General features: G+C 43.2%; 1 protein-coding gene across 11 annotated transcripts in view; it reads left to right on the top strand.

Moving 5' to 3' along the window:
• FRMD4A (FERM domain containing 4A) overlaps positions 1 to 15,727 on the top strand; it is a 363,743-nt gene that overhangs the window by 162,471 nt on the left and 185,545 nt on the right. For 3 of the 11 annotated variants that reach the window (XM_060694933.2, XM_060694932.2, XM_060694935.2), the window contains exon 1: positions 8,531 to 9,038. The exons of the other annotated variants lie outside the window; for them this stretch is intronic. In XM_060694933.2, the coding sequence (XP_060550916.1) occupies positions 8,880 to 9,038 (159 nt within the window). In that variant the 5' untranslated portion in view covers positions 8,531 to 8,879. Of the gene's footprint in view, positions 1 to 8,530; positions 9,039 to 15,727 lie in introns of those variants that run through there. 11 annotated transcript variants of the gene reach the window in all.

Below are 15,727 nucleotides of genomic sequence, written 5' to 3'. Positions count from 1 at the left end.
TTCAGCCCACCATTCAGTCAGAGCTTCTTGGATGAGAAGCACAACGTCTTCAAAGAAAACAAGGAAGTCCAGTTGTCTCTTGAGTAAAGCACTTTGGGACTTTGGATTGTTGTTTTATGGAGTCACCCACTGTGATAACTCTCAAAAAAATTTCATTCTTGGTCAGTCCCTACCTCTTTTATTTTATCTGACCATGAACTATCTTCCAGGACCAGATTCAATTCCAATTGATTAGCCGTCTGCAGAAATGGATATTTCTAAGAATGGATCTTTTGTCTCTTGTTTAAAGAGAGAGAGAGAGAGAGAGCTGAATTAGCAGATTCAGAGTCCACTTCATACGTCCCCAGGGTCCTAAGATGCTTTTACGCCTGAAAACCTGAGTATATTTTTTCAACGGTCTTGGAATTTGCCGTCTTCTCTGTGCAAACATTCAAATTCCATAACTGTTCTTTTGTGGGACACACAACTGCCAGTCTTCCCAGACTTTCGCCATTCTATGAATCATATGAATGCTCGCTTTTACTACAGCTATATTTCTCCTCGGTGGTACCCATCGCCAGGCGCAACCAGATGTGGATGGAGTCGACATCTGCAAGGGGGTGAAAGTGATACGGCGATGACAGCTGTCTCCTTTTTCTACATGCATACAAAATGATAAGACCCTTCGTCACCACACCACATCTGCCAAGCATAGATTTTCATCCCACCGTGGATATCCCAAAGTTCTTTCTAAAGTTCTTTTACCTCTCTAGCACCCATCATTTGCTATTCCCTGCTTTCAGTCAGGAAAAAGGGAATCGGAACAATCAATCCTTGTTCGTTTTATGAATAGTTAGTCTGGGAAGAGCGAAGGATGTAACATCTAGAGTAAAGCTATGTCAATGCTGAGAATATCACGGATGCTCAGGAACAGAGCAGAACAGAATAACAGAGTTGGAAGGGACCTTAGAGGTCTTCTAGTCCAACCCCCTGATCAGGCAGGAAACCCTACACCACTTCAGACAAGTGGTTATCCAACATCATCTTCAAAACTTCCAGTGTTGGAGCATTCACAACCTCTGGAGGCAAGTTGTTCCACTGATTAATTGTTCTCGCTGTCAGGAAATTTCTCCTTAGTTCCAGGTTGCTTCTCTCCTTGATTCGTTTTCACTCATTGCTTCTTGTCCTGCCCTCAGGTGCTTTGGAGAATAGCTTGACTCCCCCTTTTTTGGGAGTCAAGAAATTGAGAGGCTGGAAATGAAGATTATAACTGGGTTTTTTTTTCTTCCACATTGTTCAACTCTTTGTTATTTTATTCCTCTCCCGGTTACTTTTCTTTTCTTGTGTCAATGCTGTATCAACATTGCAGCAATGCGTTTCTTTAGCCCATTATTCTCCCTTCCTGTATTGCAACAAAATAATGTAGTTCTGGCAGAATGAATCTTTGAACAAGTTTTTGAAAGATGACTTGCAAGATCTGATTCTTGGGATTGAATTACTTTCACTCTTATTTTTTTATATTGCACTTGAATGTTGATCTTTTTAGAGCGCTATTGGCTGCCATATTGTTGTCTGATTAGTTCACTGGATTGGTTGATATTGGGATTTTTTTAAAAAAAATTATATTTGTATACCATACTACCATGAATCTTGGAAGCTGGGCAGTATAGAAATACAGTATGTGTAATAAATACATTTAATATGGAATAACTGCAATAAAATATTCTAATATTCTCCATATCCTTCTCTTCTCCATATTCTTCTTGACATCCATTTACATCCAAATTCCCCATCCGAACGTGCCACGTACGCTCAAACTTTCAAAAACTTTTTCCTCAAATTCCCTCAAACTTAATTAACCCACAGGCTTCTGGTTTCTCTCAGAGAAATTGGCAATCCATTCAACCACCAACGTTCGTCGAGAAATGAAGAAAAACTGAAACTTCAAGCAGGCAGATGTTTCTGTGGCTTGACCGGTTCTCTTGTGAGGAAGTTAAACAAAAACACTTCACAACGTAATTCCACCAACAGATCAAGCTGTTTGGAAAGCTAGGATGCTGCATCTTGATCCTAGTCTATAGAATAACAGGAAGTACAATGTTAATCGATGATGCATTCCAGAAAATAGCATAGGATAATATAGGATAGCATAGGATAGCATGGAATGGAATGGAATGGAATGGAATGGAATGGAATGGAATAGAATGGAATAGAATGGAATAGAATAGAATAGAACAGAACAGAACAGAACAGAACAGAACAGAACTGAACTGAACTGAACTGAACTGAACTGAACTGAACTGAACTGAACTGAACTGAACTGAACTGAATTGAATTCTTTATTGGCCAAGTGTGATTAGACATACAAGGAATTTGTCTCTGGTGCATACGCTCTCAGTGTACATAAAAGAAAAGATACGTTCATAAAGAATCAAAAGGTACAACATATAATGATAGTCATAGGGTATAAATAAGCAACCAAATCATATTAGGAAACAGTCAATATAAATTGTAAGGATAAAGGCAACAAACAAAGGTACTGTCAGTCATACAGTCATAAGTGGGAAGAGATGGGTGATAGGAACGATGAGAAGATTAATAGTAGTGCAGACTTAGTGAATAGTTTGACAGTGTTGAGGGAATTATTTATTTAGCAGAGTAATGGCGTTTGGGAAAAAACTGTCCTTGTGTCTAGTTGTTCTGGTGTGCAGTGCTCTATAGCGTCGTTTTGAGGGTAGGAGTTGAAACAGTTTATGTCCAGGATGTGAGGAGTCTGCAAATATTTTCACAGCCCTCTTTTTGACTCGTGCGGTATAGAGGTCCTCCATGGAAGGCAGGTTGGTAGCCATTGTTAGTTAGTTAGTTTAATTTATTGATTAGCTCATGGGCCACAGCGAAGTGCAGAGTTCCAAGCTCAAATTATTACTAAAATCTGATAAAACCATTTAAAACGGAATTGGAATTAAATGCAATTTAAAATGAAATCAGAATAAAATGCAATTTAAAATGGAATTGGAATAAAATGCAATTTAAAATGGAATCGGAATAAAATAAAATTTAAAATGAGAAAATACAATAATTTTATATATGGATATGCTTTTGAAAACAAAAACAAAGAGCCGTCTAATGAATCAACATTTTTCACCTTAAAATGTTTACCTTCAAATGACAGCTATCAATCGCTATCATGGTTAAAAGTCGTTACAGGTAGTTCTCGACGTACAACCAGCCCAAATTATCTCTTACTAAGTGAGACAGGTATTAAACGAAATTCACCCCATTTTACGACCTTTCTTGCCACCGTTGTTAAGTGAATCACTGCAGTGGCTAAATTAGTCACCCAGTTGTTATGTGAATCTGGCTTCCTCCTTTGCTTGACAAAAGGTCACAAAAAGGGATCATGTGATCCGGGGACACTGACCATCATAAATATGAGCCAGTTGCCAAAATTCGTTTTCAAATTTTGATTTCATAACCTAAGGATCTTCCAGTGGCCGTAAGGGTGAAAAACGGTCATAAGTCCCTTTCTCCAGTGCTGTTGTAACTTCAAACAGTCACAAAACCAGGCCACAGTTGTGAGTTTTGTAGAAGTCCCTAGCCAACAAGTGGGTGACGCTACAGTAGTGGCCAAAATTGTGGAAACCTTTTGGGAAAAGTGTTATTTTCTAAAACTAGCTAATAACACCCCTTTTTTTTTGGAGTAGTACCATAAAATGATATATTAATGGAAAGATAATTTAATCAAGAATGCAATGCAATGATTTTTAGGAAGGATTTGCTATTAGAGTAGCAGTTACAGTATAAAGAAGAAAAGCGAAACACGTAGAAAAAATGAGATATACAAAAATGATCACCATAAAAAAACCGAGATATACAAAAATGATCCCCATGTCAGTTAATTCTTTAGCATGAATGACGACCTTACAACGTCTTCCCATGGAGTGAACCAGGTCTTTTAATTCTGCAGCTATTATCATGTGAAACCAAGATTGAATGATGGCTTCTATTAACTGGGTTTTATTGCTGGGTGGCTTCTGATTAACCAGTTTCTTTAGTCGGCTCCATAGATTTTCACTTGGGTGAAGGTCTGGGCTCTTCCCAGGCCATTCCAGCAGGGGAATAGGATTCTCTTGAAACTCCAAAAAAAGGGGTGGGTGGGTGTTATTAGCCATCAAACCTCAAAAATACACTTTTATCATAATCATATAATCATAACGTATTGTAATCCGCCTTGAGTCTCCGGAGAAGGGCGGCATATAAATCAAATTTTTTAAATAAAGTTTATTTGTCAAGCATATATAAGATAACAGGTAAAAGTATAAACATAATTTGAATACGTGAAAAGAGTAAAGGTAAAAAGGAATATTAGGACAGGGATGTTATGCACTTTTCCCAAAAGGTTTCCACAATTTTGGCCACTACGGTATACACGAGTGCTCTGATCTAGCCAGGCCTTCTGTACAATCTGATGAAAGGAAAATCTCTAATTAATGAGATAGAATTCAATTGCCGAGAGAAGAGAAGGCCAGCCTCCCATTTCTCCAAGAACAAGTTCAAAGCACCATGAGCTCGTTTTAGGAGCTCAACATCTGTATATTAATTCCCAATATAATGCAATCATTTTTTATTTATTTATTTATATGCTGCCCTTCTCTGGAGACTCGGGGCGGCTTACAATGCGTTAAGCAATAGCCTTCATCCTTTTGTATATTTATACAAAGTCAGCTTATTGCCCCCACAATCTGGGTCCTCAATTTACCTACCTTAGAAAGGATGGAAGGCTGAGTCAACCTTGAGCCTTGGCGAGATTCGAACCAGCAGAAATTGCAAGCAGCTGTGTTAATAACAGGGTGCACTAAACCACTGTACTATCAAGGCTCTTATCATATCATCGCTACTTTTTTTTTTTTTAAAGAAGATCAAAGGCTAACGGTTTAGATCTTTGAAAAGGAACGTGTGATTTTGAGCCGCGCAAATAATGAACAACACACCGTGATTAAAACAAGATCCATCGGCCGGACACGTCTATGTTAGTTGAACTGAATGCTACAAGCTGCTTTTCCGAAACCAGCATGAACGGGCTACACCACATAAGCCTTGGTTGAATGCGGGAGACAGGAAGGGGAGGATGAAGTAATGGCCCTGCCGTCTTGGGTAGGACCGCAGTGTTGCTACTTCAGGGACTTAAGGCAGGAGCTCCATTTCTGGAGATGTCCTAAGGCCTGTGGTGCTGGCTAGGACTGCCAATGTTCCAGATTTAATCTGCGAGAGATGGCTTGGAATGCACAGGAAGGCAGCCCTTGTCTGCAACACCAATAGACCACATCCGTAGAAGACAATATGTGGGGCACTGGGTGTTCTCTGAGCTTGGTAGTTTTCTTGCAGATGTTTCCTCACCCAACTCAGTAACATCTTCAATGCTAGAAGGTGAGGAGGAGGAGGAAAATGGGTATGGTGGGGTCCTTGGTGTTCTCTGAGCTTGGTTATTTTCTTGCAAATGTTTCATTGCCCAACTTGGTAACATCATCAGTGCTAGAAGGCAGGGAGGAGGAGGAGGAGGAGGAGGAAGAAGAAGAGGAAGATGGGGATGGTGTGGTCCTTGGTGTTCTCTGAGCTTGGTTATTTTCTTGCAGATGTTTCATTGCCCAACTTGGTAACATCATCAGTGCTAGAAGGCATGGAGGAGGAGGGAGGAAGGGGGAGGAGGATGGGGATGGGACCCTTGGTGTTCTCTGAACTTCGTTATTTTCTTGCAGATATTTCATCACCCAACTAAGTAACATCATCAGTGCTAGAAGGAAGGAAGGTTGCTTCTAGCACAGTTGATTTTAACCTAGTTGGATGAGAAAACAACCAAGCTCAGAGAGCACCAAGGATTCCACAAATACTGTTTTCTTTCAAGAACATCTCTTGTTGAAACAATCAAGACCAGGTCCTCTCTTCCATCAAGTCTATCAAGGAGAGATCCAACCTAGAACTCAGGAGAAATTTCCTGACCATGAGAACAATGATTGGAACGGTTTCTCTCCGGAAGTTGTGGGTTGCTCCAACACTGGAGGTTTTTAAGAAGAGATTGGACAACCATTTGTCCGGAATAGGTTCTAGAAGACCTCCCAGATCTCTTCCAACTCCGTTATTCCCATATTCTGCATTCACAGTTGTAAAGTGCACAGAAGCTCTTTCTCTTCTCCTTGGCATCTGAGTACCTTCCAAAGAGTGAATTCTCCAGCGAGGACCTTTTTATCCTTTCCCTCCATTGGCAGCTTTCTTGTGTTTTGGTAAATCCATGTTAAATATTATATGAACCCCCTTAGGCAGAAGAGCTTCATGGGAGCTTGTGCAAGCTGTTCTGAATCAAGGAGACTCCTGGTTTTAAAGCTTGTTCGGAGAACTTGCATTTAAATGGCTTATGTTGGAGTCTTTTGGCAGTCTAGTCCAATAAAATAAATACGTATTGTGATTATTCAGGGGGAAATATTCAGCGGTATAATTAGGAGCCATGACTCTCCTCCTGTCTCCTTTTCAGTTATGTATTCAAATACAATTATGTTGCTAACATCTGCATGTACCTGTATTTATAACTTTATTTTTTTAATGGCAAATCTGCACCGTTCTTCATATATTAAGACTACCATAGGTGGTTAGACATGCATGAGACATTGAGGGAGTTGTTGGAGATGCCAACTGGGTCCAACCAGAACTCCCTCAATGTCTCACGCACGTCTAACCACCTGTTGTGACCCCGACTCCCGAGCCTGTCCTAACAGAGGAAGAGGACTCAGAAGGTGATGGGGAGGAACTGACAAGGCCTCCCTCTCCAGGACCCTCCTCTCTGGCAATGCCTCAGGTTCCATCCAAAGGCCAAGAGAAACAGCCTGGGATATGCCAGGAGGGAGGCATATCGGAACAACAACAGATAGGGAGTGAGGATGATGAATCCTGGCTTGATCCCAGGCAGCGTCGGAGGGAGAAGCGTGCGCAGCAACGAAAGAGGCGTGGGAGGGCCTGAGGTTGAGCTGAGTCACTGAGCCACACCCCACAAGGAATAAAAGTGGGTGGGATTGCTCTTTAGGCTTTGTGACGATCAAAGTTAAAAACCTGAGAGTCACATCGCGTTACCTGAAATCTGGCTCGTGCATATTTGGATTGGACCTTGGCGAACTCTTGCTTCGTGGATTACTTTTTGCTACTGAACCAGACTAAGGATAAACTCTCTCTTGTTTACTGTGAGTGAAAACTGACTTGGCAGGCATTTCGCAGTTTACTGCCAAAACTCTTATCTGCAAGGGATTCTAGTCTGATTGCTTAGTAAAATCTTGGCAGGCGTGCCTGGTTGTGTGTTTGCCTGTGTGAGGAAGGGGGACAGAACACCACCTATGATAGTCTTAACATATGAAGAACAGTTGCAGGAATTGGGTATGGCCAGTCTAGAGAAAAGATGGACCAGGGATGATATGATAGCAGTATTTTTTTTAAAAAAATTGATTTATATGCCGCCCTTCTCCGGAGACTCAGGGCGGCTTACAATGCGTTAAGCAATAGCCTTCATCCTTTTGTATATTTATATAAAGTCAGTTTATTGCCCCCACAATCTGGGTCCTCATTTTACCTACCTTAGAAAGGATGGAAGGCTGAGTCAACCTTGAGCCTGGTTTGATTCGAACTTGCAGTAATTGCAGACAGCTGGTGTTAATCACAATGCTTTTAGTCTGCTGAGCTACCAGGCCTGTATTCCAGTACTTGAGGGGCTGCCACAAGGAAGAGGGGGTCACCTTATTTTCCAAAGCCCCTGAAGACAAGACAAGAAGCAATGGATGGAAACTAACCAAGGAGAGAAGCAACCCAGAACTAAGGAGAAACTTCCTAACAGTGAGGACAATTAACCCAGTGGAACAGCTTGCCACCAGAAGTTGCTGTTGCTCCATCACTGGTGGCTTTGAAGAAGAAATTGGAGACCCATTTGTCTGAAAAGATGTAGGGTCTCCTTCTTGAGCAGGGGGTTGGACTAGAAGACCTCTCAGGTCCCTTTCAGCTCTATTCTGGTTGATTGACCTCTCCGCATCCAGTTTGTTTGACTTCTGTGGGTGGATTAATGGGTTTCCGTTTAAACTGGCATCCGGCAGTCATTTTATCCCACAGAGTCTAAGGATGGGCTGAATTGAAACACACAAAACATTCCTAACCAGTCTCACTTTCCAGGAGTGGTGTAGATTTGTGGTTGACTTCCTCTCTCCTCCATAATTTTGGAATGTGGAATATGATTGGTGATAGGCCCTTTTTCATGGTTAATATCCGACAGGGTGATTTAATATATATATATATATATATTCATATATATATGAATGAATGAATGAATGAATGATATGGCAAGGTAATTTTTCAGCCCTTCCACTTTGCATCTTCAAGAGTTAAACAGAAAAAAAATGTCTTGAGAATGTTGGCAGTCAGGGAGTCAGTCAGACAAAAAAGACGCTTGTTTTCCATCCTCCCTGGACAGAATTCTGGCATTTTGGAGGCTAAATAATGAGTCCAGATTTCAATTGGTAACTTTAGTTCTCCGGCCGGTGTGGAACTGTGCAGAAAGCAGCAACATCTCCGGGGAGGCTGACTTTTCCCAAAGATAAGACATTCCTTTTGTAGCAAAAGGAGAGATTCATTCTGGCATTCAAGGGACAAGCAGCACCCCGAGGACGTTGGGAGAAATTGTTCTCTCCGAGAATGACCACCACCAACGAAATCAGAGTTTTCTTGTCTTTTTTCCCCCCTTCCTTTCTTTCTTTCGTGGAAAAATCATACTGACATTTTAACTTCGTTTGTTAGAAGTCTTAGAAGAAACTTAGCAAACCACCGAGGGGACCTGTGCCAGTTTTTTGTTTTTTTTCCTGGCTTTGTGAGTTGGCATGGCAGCTGTGCCTTTTAGGTTTGAAGATCTTCTATTTAGTTGGCATTCCGTCGCCTGGAATCTGACTTCGCGAGTCCTGGGTGCTGACCGGCTCAGGCATCTCCAGATTGTACGCCTGATGCTTAAACCATGGTGCATCTCCAGAGCAGTGTACCAGGTAGAGTAAACTCTATTTAAAATCTGGGGATGGGGAAGGGGAGTTTGGGTGTTCCTAGGAAAGCTAATTAATCAGAGCTGGAAGGGACCTTGGAGGTCTTCTAGTCCAACCCCCTGATCAGGCAGGAAACCCTACACCACTTCAGACAAACGGTTATCCAACATCTTCTTAAAAACCTCCAGTGTTGGAGCTTTCACAACTTCTGGAGGCAAACTGTTCCACGGATTAATTGTTCTCACTGTCAGGAAATTCCTCCTTAGCTCTAAGTTGCTTCTCTCCTTGATTAGTTTCCATCCGTTGCTTCTTCTCCTGCCTTCAGGTGCTCTGGAGAATAGCTTGACTCCCTCTTCTTTGGGGCAGCCCCTGAGATATTGGAAGGCTGCTATCATTTCACCCCTAGTCCTTCTTTTCTCTAGACAGGCCATACCCAATTCTTGCAACCGTTCTTCATATATTTTCGTCTCCAGGCCTTTAATCATCTTAGGTGCGTTTCTCTGCACTTTTTCCAAAGTCTCAACATCTTATTTTTTCGTAATGTGGTGACCCAAAAACATTCTCTGGGGTTCTACATAGAAGGAAGCAGAGCTGAGTTTGGCCCCTTCCAGTTACGCTGAATTCTAGGCTGGAAACCTCCAGTAAATTGGATTTTAGACGTGCCAATATCCAGCTATGACTCTTGATTGTGGACCAGGTGTTTGCAAAGACAGCTCGCAATCAAGGCACACCGACAACTTGAAATGCAAAAGCCCAGGATGCCATTTTTTTTTCCGGATGTTTGGATTGGAATGGAGGTTTTGATCCTCTCCATTTTTTTTTCTATTAGGGGATGCCGTTTGCTTTCTTCGTCTGGAACACGAATGCAGACGCTGCTTTCGAGCTAGCAAACTAAAAGGCTCAGCAGAAGAGAAGAAGGGAACTGGGGGGGGAGAAAAGCAGGGGGGGAGAAATTCCATACACTCATTCATGCTTTTTTTTTTTTTTTTGCAAAGTTTATATAAATGATCTACTGGAGTGAAAAATCCTTGGAGGAGAAGAGCAAGGAGAGATTCCTGGTAGTCAGTCCAGCTCTTCAAGTCCACCGATGGGGGAAGGAATGAATTCTTAAATGGGTGGTGATCTCTTGAGTGATGTAGCTCAACCCAAGGTGTCTCTGGGTCAAAGGCTTTTAAGAGGTCCTCTGCTGCCTTGCCATAACTTCTCCCTTCCTTCCACCCATCCAGCCACCCTCCCCTCCCCACATCCACAAAATAACCAGTGGAACGCCTTGCCTCCAGAGGTTGTGGCTGCTCCATCATTGGAGGTTTTTAAGAAGAGACTGGACGGCCACTTGTCCGAAATGGTAGAGGGCCTTCTGCTTGAGCAGGGGGTTGGACTAGAAGACCTCCAAGGCCCCTTCCAACTCTGTTATCCTTCCTTCCTTCCTTCCTCCCTCCCTCCCTCCCTCCCTCCCTCTTTCCTTCCTTCCTTCTTTCTCCATCACTGGAGGTTTTTAAGAAGAGACTGGACAACCATTTGTTGTTTTCCTTCCTTCCTTCCTTCCTTCTTTCCTTCTTTCCTTCCTTCCTTCCTTCTCCATCACTGGAGGTTTTTAAGAAGAGACTGGACAACCATTTGCTGTTTTCCTTCCTTCCTTCCTTCCTTCCTTCCTTCCTTCCTTCCTTCCTCCCTCCCTCCCTCCCTCCCTCCCTCCCTCCCTCCTTTTCTTCCCCCCTCCCTCTTTCCTTCCTTCCTTCTTTCTCCATCACTGGAGGTTTTTAAGAAGAGACTGGACAACCATTTGTTGTTTTCCTTCCTTCCTTCCTTCCTTCTTTCCTTCTTTCCTTCCTTCCTTCCTTCTCCATCACTGGAGGTTTTTAAGAAGAGACTGGACAACCATTTGCTGTTTTCCTTCCTTCCTTCCTTCCTTCCTTCCTTCCTTCCTTCCTTCCTTCCTTCCTCCCTCCCTCCCTCCCTCCCTCCCTCCCTCCCTCCCTTTCTTCCCCCCTCCCTCTTTCCTTCCTTCCTTCTTTCTCCATCACTGGAGGTTTTTAAGAAGATTGGACAACCATTTGCTCTTTTCCTTCCTCCCTTCCTTCCTTCCTTCCTTCCTTCCTTCCTTCCTTCCTTCCTTCCTTCCCCATCACTGGAGGCCTTTAAGAAGAGACTGGACAGCCACTTGTCTAAAATGGTGTAGGGTCTCCTGCCTGAGCAGAGGGTTGGACTAGAAGGCCTCCAAGGCCCCTTCCCACTCATTCCGGCTGTGGATCCTCTCTTCCCATTTGCCTCTGTAGATCCTCCCCTACCCACCCACCCACCCACCCCCGGCCTTTCTACAGTGGCAGGGCTGCAGTCACCCCACCACTATCGTTGCTGACTTAACAGACCTTTTTCTGACTTGTGTCCAGGTCCTTCTGCAAGTATCTCGAACGGGGGAAAACAGGATGGCCTGAGGGAAGCTACAGTATGAAGGAAGGGGAGGGCCCTGCTCTGCGTTTTTGCCAAGCCTTGATTGTAAAATGCTTTTGGGAAAGGAAGAGGTTTCCTTTCCCAATTTAGATGTTGGTGAGGGCTCTAAATAGAGAACTCCATGCCTGAATGGCTTATTTACATATTTGGGGTGTGTTGTGTTCAAAACCGAGAAAATGGACCCATTTCTTTCCCGTCTAGTAAACTGAACTGGCTGCACCCCCTTAAAGCTGCCCATCCCCTCCTTTCTCTGGCATTAATCTTGAGCTCAGTTATTCTATGAAACGATCTGAGTTTTACCTAGTCAGTTTCACACACAAGATGGGTTCCTAACGTGGGAAGCAAATCTTGATTTGATGGCTTTGGGCTAAGCGAGTTGCTTGTCCTTCTTGCTGCAAACCCAAAACTCTCCGTTGTTTGTCTTGAGCTAGAAACAGAGCTATCACTTTTATTATTATTATTATTATTTTCTGCACACTCTCGTTTTCGTTTTGTACTTGGGATCTACGCTTCCCTCTTTGCTTGTTTTTTTTTGAACCTGGTCTGCAAATTCTCAGGTCCTCTGGTGGCCTAGAACAAGCTGCGGGCGAGAGTTTTGTGCCAATGAATGAGAGTCCTGGACGGGGGCCATGGCATGGATGCAATTTTCAAAGTTAAATTGTTGCTGTTCCTGACTCTCCCGCTGTTTGTTGGAAAGCGGAACAAAGCGGATGTTTTCTGGACAGCAGTCCGGCTCTGCATAACATTTAACGGGCCCTTTTTTTCCCATTGGCAGGGACACCTGATGCATGCCAGCCCCCAACTCCTAGGCAACCCTTCCCCAACTGTCATCATCCCATTACTTTAGAATGTACCCCCATCACAATCCAACCGGTGCTTCAAAGTGTAACTGTGGTTGCACACACACCATAGAAGAGATTTGACAACCACTTATCTGAAATGGTGTAAGGTCTCCTGTTTGGGCAGGGGGTTGGACTAGAAGACCTCTTAAGGTCCCTTCCAATGTTATTCTGTTATTTGATTAAAATCAATCTGGTTACTTACAGAAACAATGGGTGGAAACTAATCAAGAAGAGAAGCAACCTAGAACCAAGGAGGAGTTTCCTAACAGTTTAGGAACAATTAACCAGTCAAACAGCTTGCCTCCAGAAGTTGTGGTTGCTCCATCATTGGAGTTTTTTAAAAAGAGATTGGACAACCCTTTGACTGAAATGGTAGAGGGGTTGGACTGCTTGAGTGAGTCCAACCCCTGCTTGAGCGAGTCCAACCCCTGCTTGAGCGAGGGGTTGGACTAGAAGACCTCCAAAGTCCCTTCCAACTCTGTTATTCTCTTATTTGCTGTACTGTAATATGATGATTGCAACTGCTGAGAAAAGCACATAACTGCAAAAAATGCTGACAAGTTGCCCTTTTATGGCACAGCTTGTAGGGGCTATTAAGTAGAAGGAAGAAAGGTGAACTGGCAGCTTTGCAGCTCCCCTTCTTCACGAGGGTTCAACGCTTGGATTTGGTTTGGTTTGCAAAATAAATGCACAAAGTATTTATTTATCAATTTGTATAGCTGTCCATCTCATAACAAGTGACTTTGGGTGGCATCAAAGAAAGCTAAAATGCAGAGAATTAAGAAATACTCAAATAATAATATAAATTTATTTTTAAAAAATTGTTTGTAACTGTCCCAGCCAGCTTTCAATAAGCGAAAAATGGCCAAAACAAATGGGTTGTAACATTGGCAGTGACTCGTTTAACATTGCCTTGCTTAACAATGGAAATTCTGGTCCCAATTGGGGTCGTAAATTGAGGACTAGCCATATTAAAGAGTTGGGTTAAGGCTGGAGAGACGCAAGAACTCCCTTCTTTTAACAACTCCCCTATTAGGAAATGAGGCTTAAATCTTTTTTAACTAGCTCAAAGCTTTCTTGATCACATGTTAGAAATCTACTTTAGTATATTTCCATGTAGCGAAGGACCATTTTCAGTCAAGGCAAAGGAATGCCATCAATTTCAGCTGAAATACTGAGCAGAGATAAAGAGAGTAACAGTCAAAGAATTCACTGTAATGCAGTGGAACACATTGATAGTTTATCAGAAAGCAGAATCCTTGAGAATTCCTTATCAAAATCATTGGGACAACTTCTGTCTTTAGGCCATGGGAAACCCCAGTTTGCCAGTCTCCCAGAAGCTAAAGAAGATGCACCAGAAGTTCTTAAATATTCTAAAAGTTCTTAAATATTTTAAAAGAAGATGTTGTTGTTGTTGTTGTTGTTAGTTGCGAAGTTGTGTCCAACCCATCGTGACCCCATGGACCATGTTCCTCCAGGCCTTCCTGTCCTCTACCATCTTCTGGAGTCCATTGAAGTTCATGCTGACTACTTCAGTGACTCCATCCAGCCACCTCCTTCTCTGCTGTCCCCCTCATCTTTTGCCCTCAATCATTCCCAGCATTAGGGTCTTCTCCAGGGACTCCTTCCTTCTCATTAGGTGGCCAAAGGATTTGAGTTTCCTCTTCAGGCTCTGGCCTTCTAAAGAGCAGTCAGGGTTGATCTCCTGTAGGACTAACCGGTTGGATGGCCTTGCAGTCCGAGGGACTCGCAGGAGTCTTCTCCAGCACCAGAATTCAAAGGCCTCCATTCTTTGGCACTCAGCCTTTCTTATGGTCCAAAAAAGAAGATGTAGGAACATCTAAAAGAAGATGTAGGAAATGACCAGGATGAGCCCGAGGGAGGGGTTAAGTACGTCATGAGTCTTGAGTCCCTGCATGCCCACAGGAGAACTAACTCCAGCCCATCTTGAATTGTGTTGACTCTTATCTACTGCCAATTTGCTTCTCCCCAAACAGCCTTGAATTTCATTTAGAACCTAAAATCAACTTTGCCAGGATTACTTGAGCCAGTTGAGAGGTTCACACGTCCCGTTGACTCTGGGAGGAACCCAGTTAAGCGCATATCGTGAGAACAGGACCAAGGTGGCTACATTGGATTGAATAGTTTGTTTCTTCTTTATGCAGAAGGAGGAGGAACTCAGGGAAGAATTTCTGCTTCCAATTGCAACCGCACACTGGCATAATATTCAGTCTTATCCCTTCTTAGCCTTGGCTTGAATTCTGGCTAAAAGCAGCTGAATGGCTTTCTAAAGTGTCACGGGGAATGGAGTCAGCTCACAGGAGAGCTATGTTCCCCAGTGAAACTGGGCACCAGCGTTTCCTCAAGGGCGTAGTAACTGCGTGCTATTTGTTTGGCTTTCGAGTTCTTCTCGTCTCCGAAGTTGGAGGCTGCAGCAAAAGAGGAATTCTCTTCTGACCATCTGGGAATCAAAGGGAGGGGGGAAAAAACACCCCATTTTAAGATTGTTTCAAGATTGGGTTCCCCTGCGCTTCCGCTCGCCGCACAGGAAGCGAGGATGCCAGATCTTTTCATGAAAGGGTCTTATATAAGAAGATCTCCCTTGGGGTCCCCCCACGCTGTTTATCAGGCCAAAATCAGGTGGAGACATCAATCCACATCTGTTTTCAGGCAAGGAACAAAATGAATCTTTGGAAGGACGAGTTGGAGTTGGAAAAGGGCCTCGCCTTCTCCTTGCTTCTTCAAAATCTCTTTTTTTTTTTCATTCAAGATCCCGGAAGCATGTTTAGCACCCTTCCCAAAACAGGAGACTCCTAGATGTTGCAACTCAAGTTCCATTTTTATTAATCGGGGTCTCCAACCCAGTTAGTCATTCTGAATTATCATCTGAACATACAGCTATAGGGCACTGGGCAATGGTGGGTTTCAAAAATCTTTACTACCAGTTCTGTGGGTGTGGCTTGGTGGCCGTGGCATGGCTTGGTGGGCATGGCAGGAGAAGGATACTGTAAAATCTCCATTCCCTCCCCAATCCAGGGGAAGGATACTGCAAAATCCTCATTTTCTCCTGATCAGCTGGGACTCAGGAGGCAGAGAATAGATGGGGGCGGGGCCAGTCAGAACTTTTACTACCGGTTCTCCGAACTACTCAAAATTTCTACTATCAGTTCTCCAGAACTGGTCAGAACTTGCTGAAGCCCACCTCTGGCACTGGGCTAGAGAAGGGCAATTTATGACGTATTTGGGGGAAAGCCAAGAAAAAAAATAAACCTATTTAGAATATTCTTTATTGGCTGAGTGTGATTGGACCACCCGAGGAATTTGTCCCCAATGCATAGGCTCTCAGTGTACGTACAAGGAAGAAAGTCATAAATCACAAACCATAAGGTACAGTCATAAATC

The sequence above is a fragment of the Pantherophis guttatus genome, chromosome 7 (assembly GCF_059756535.1).
Source record: "Pantherophis guttatus breed Tessera chromosome 7, ASM5975653v1, whole genome shotgun sequence".
Taxonomy (NCBI): Eukaryota; Metazoa; Chordata; class Lepidosauria; order Squamata; family Colubridae; genus Pantherophis; species Pantherophis guttatus.
This window is presented reverse-complemented; position numbering and strand designations above follow the sequence as displayed.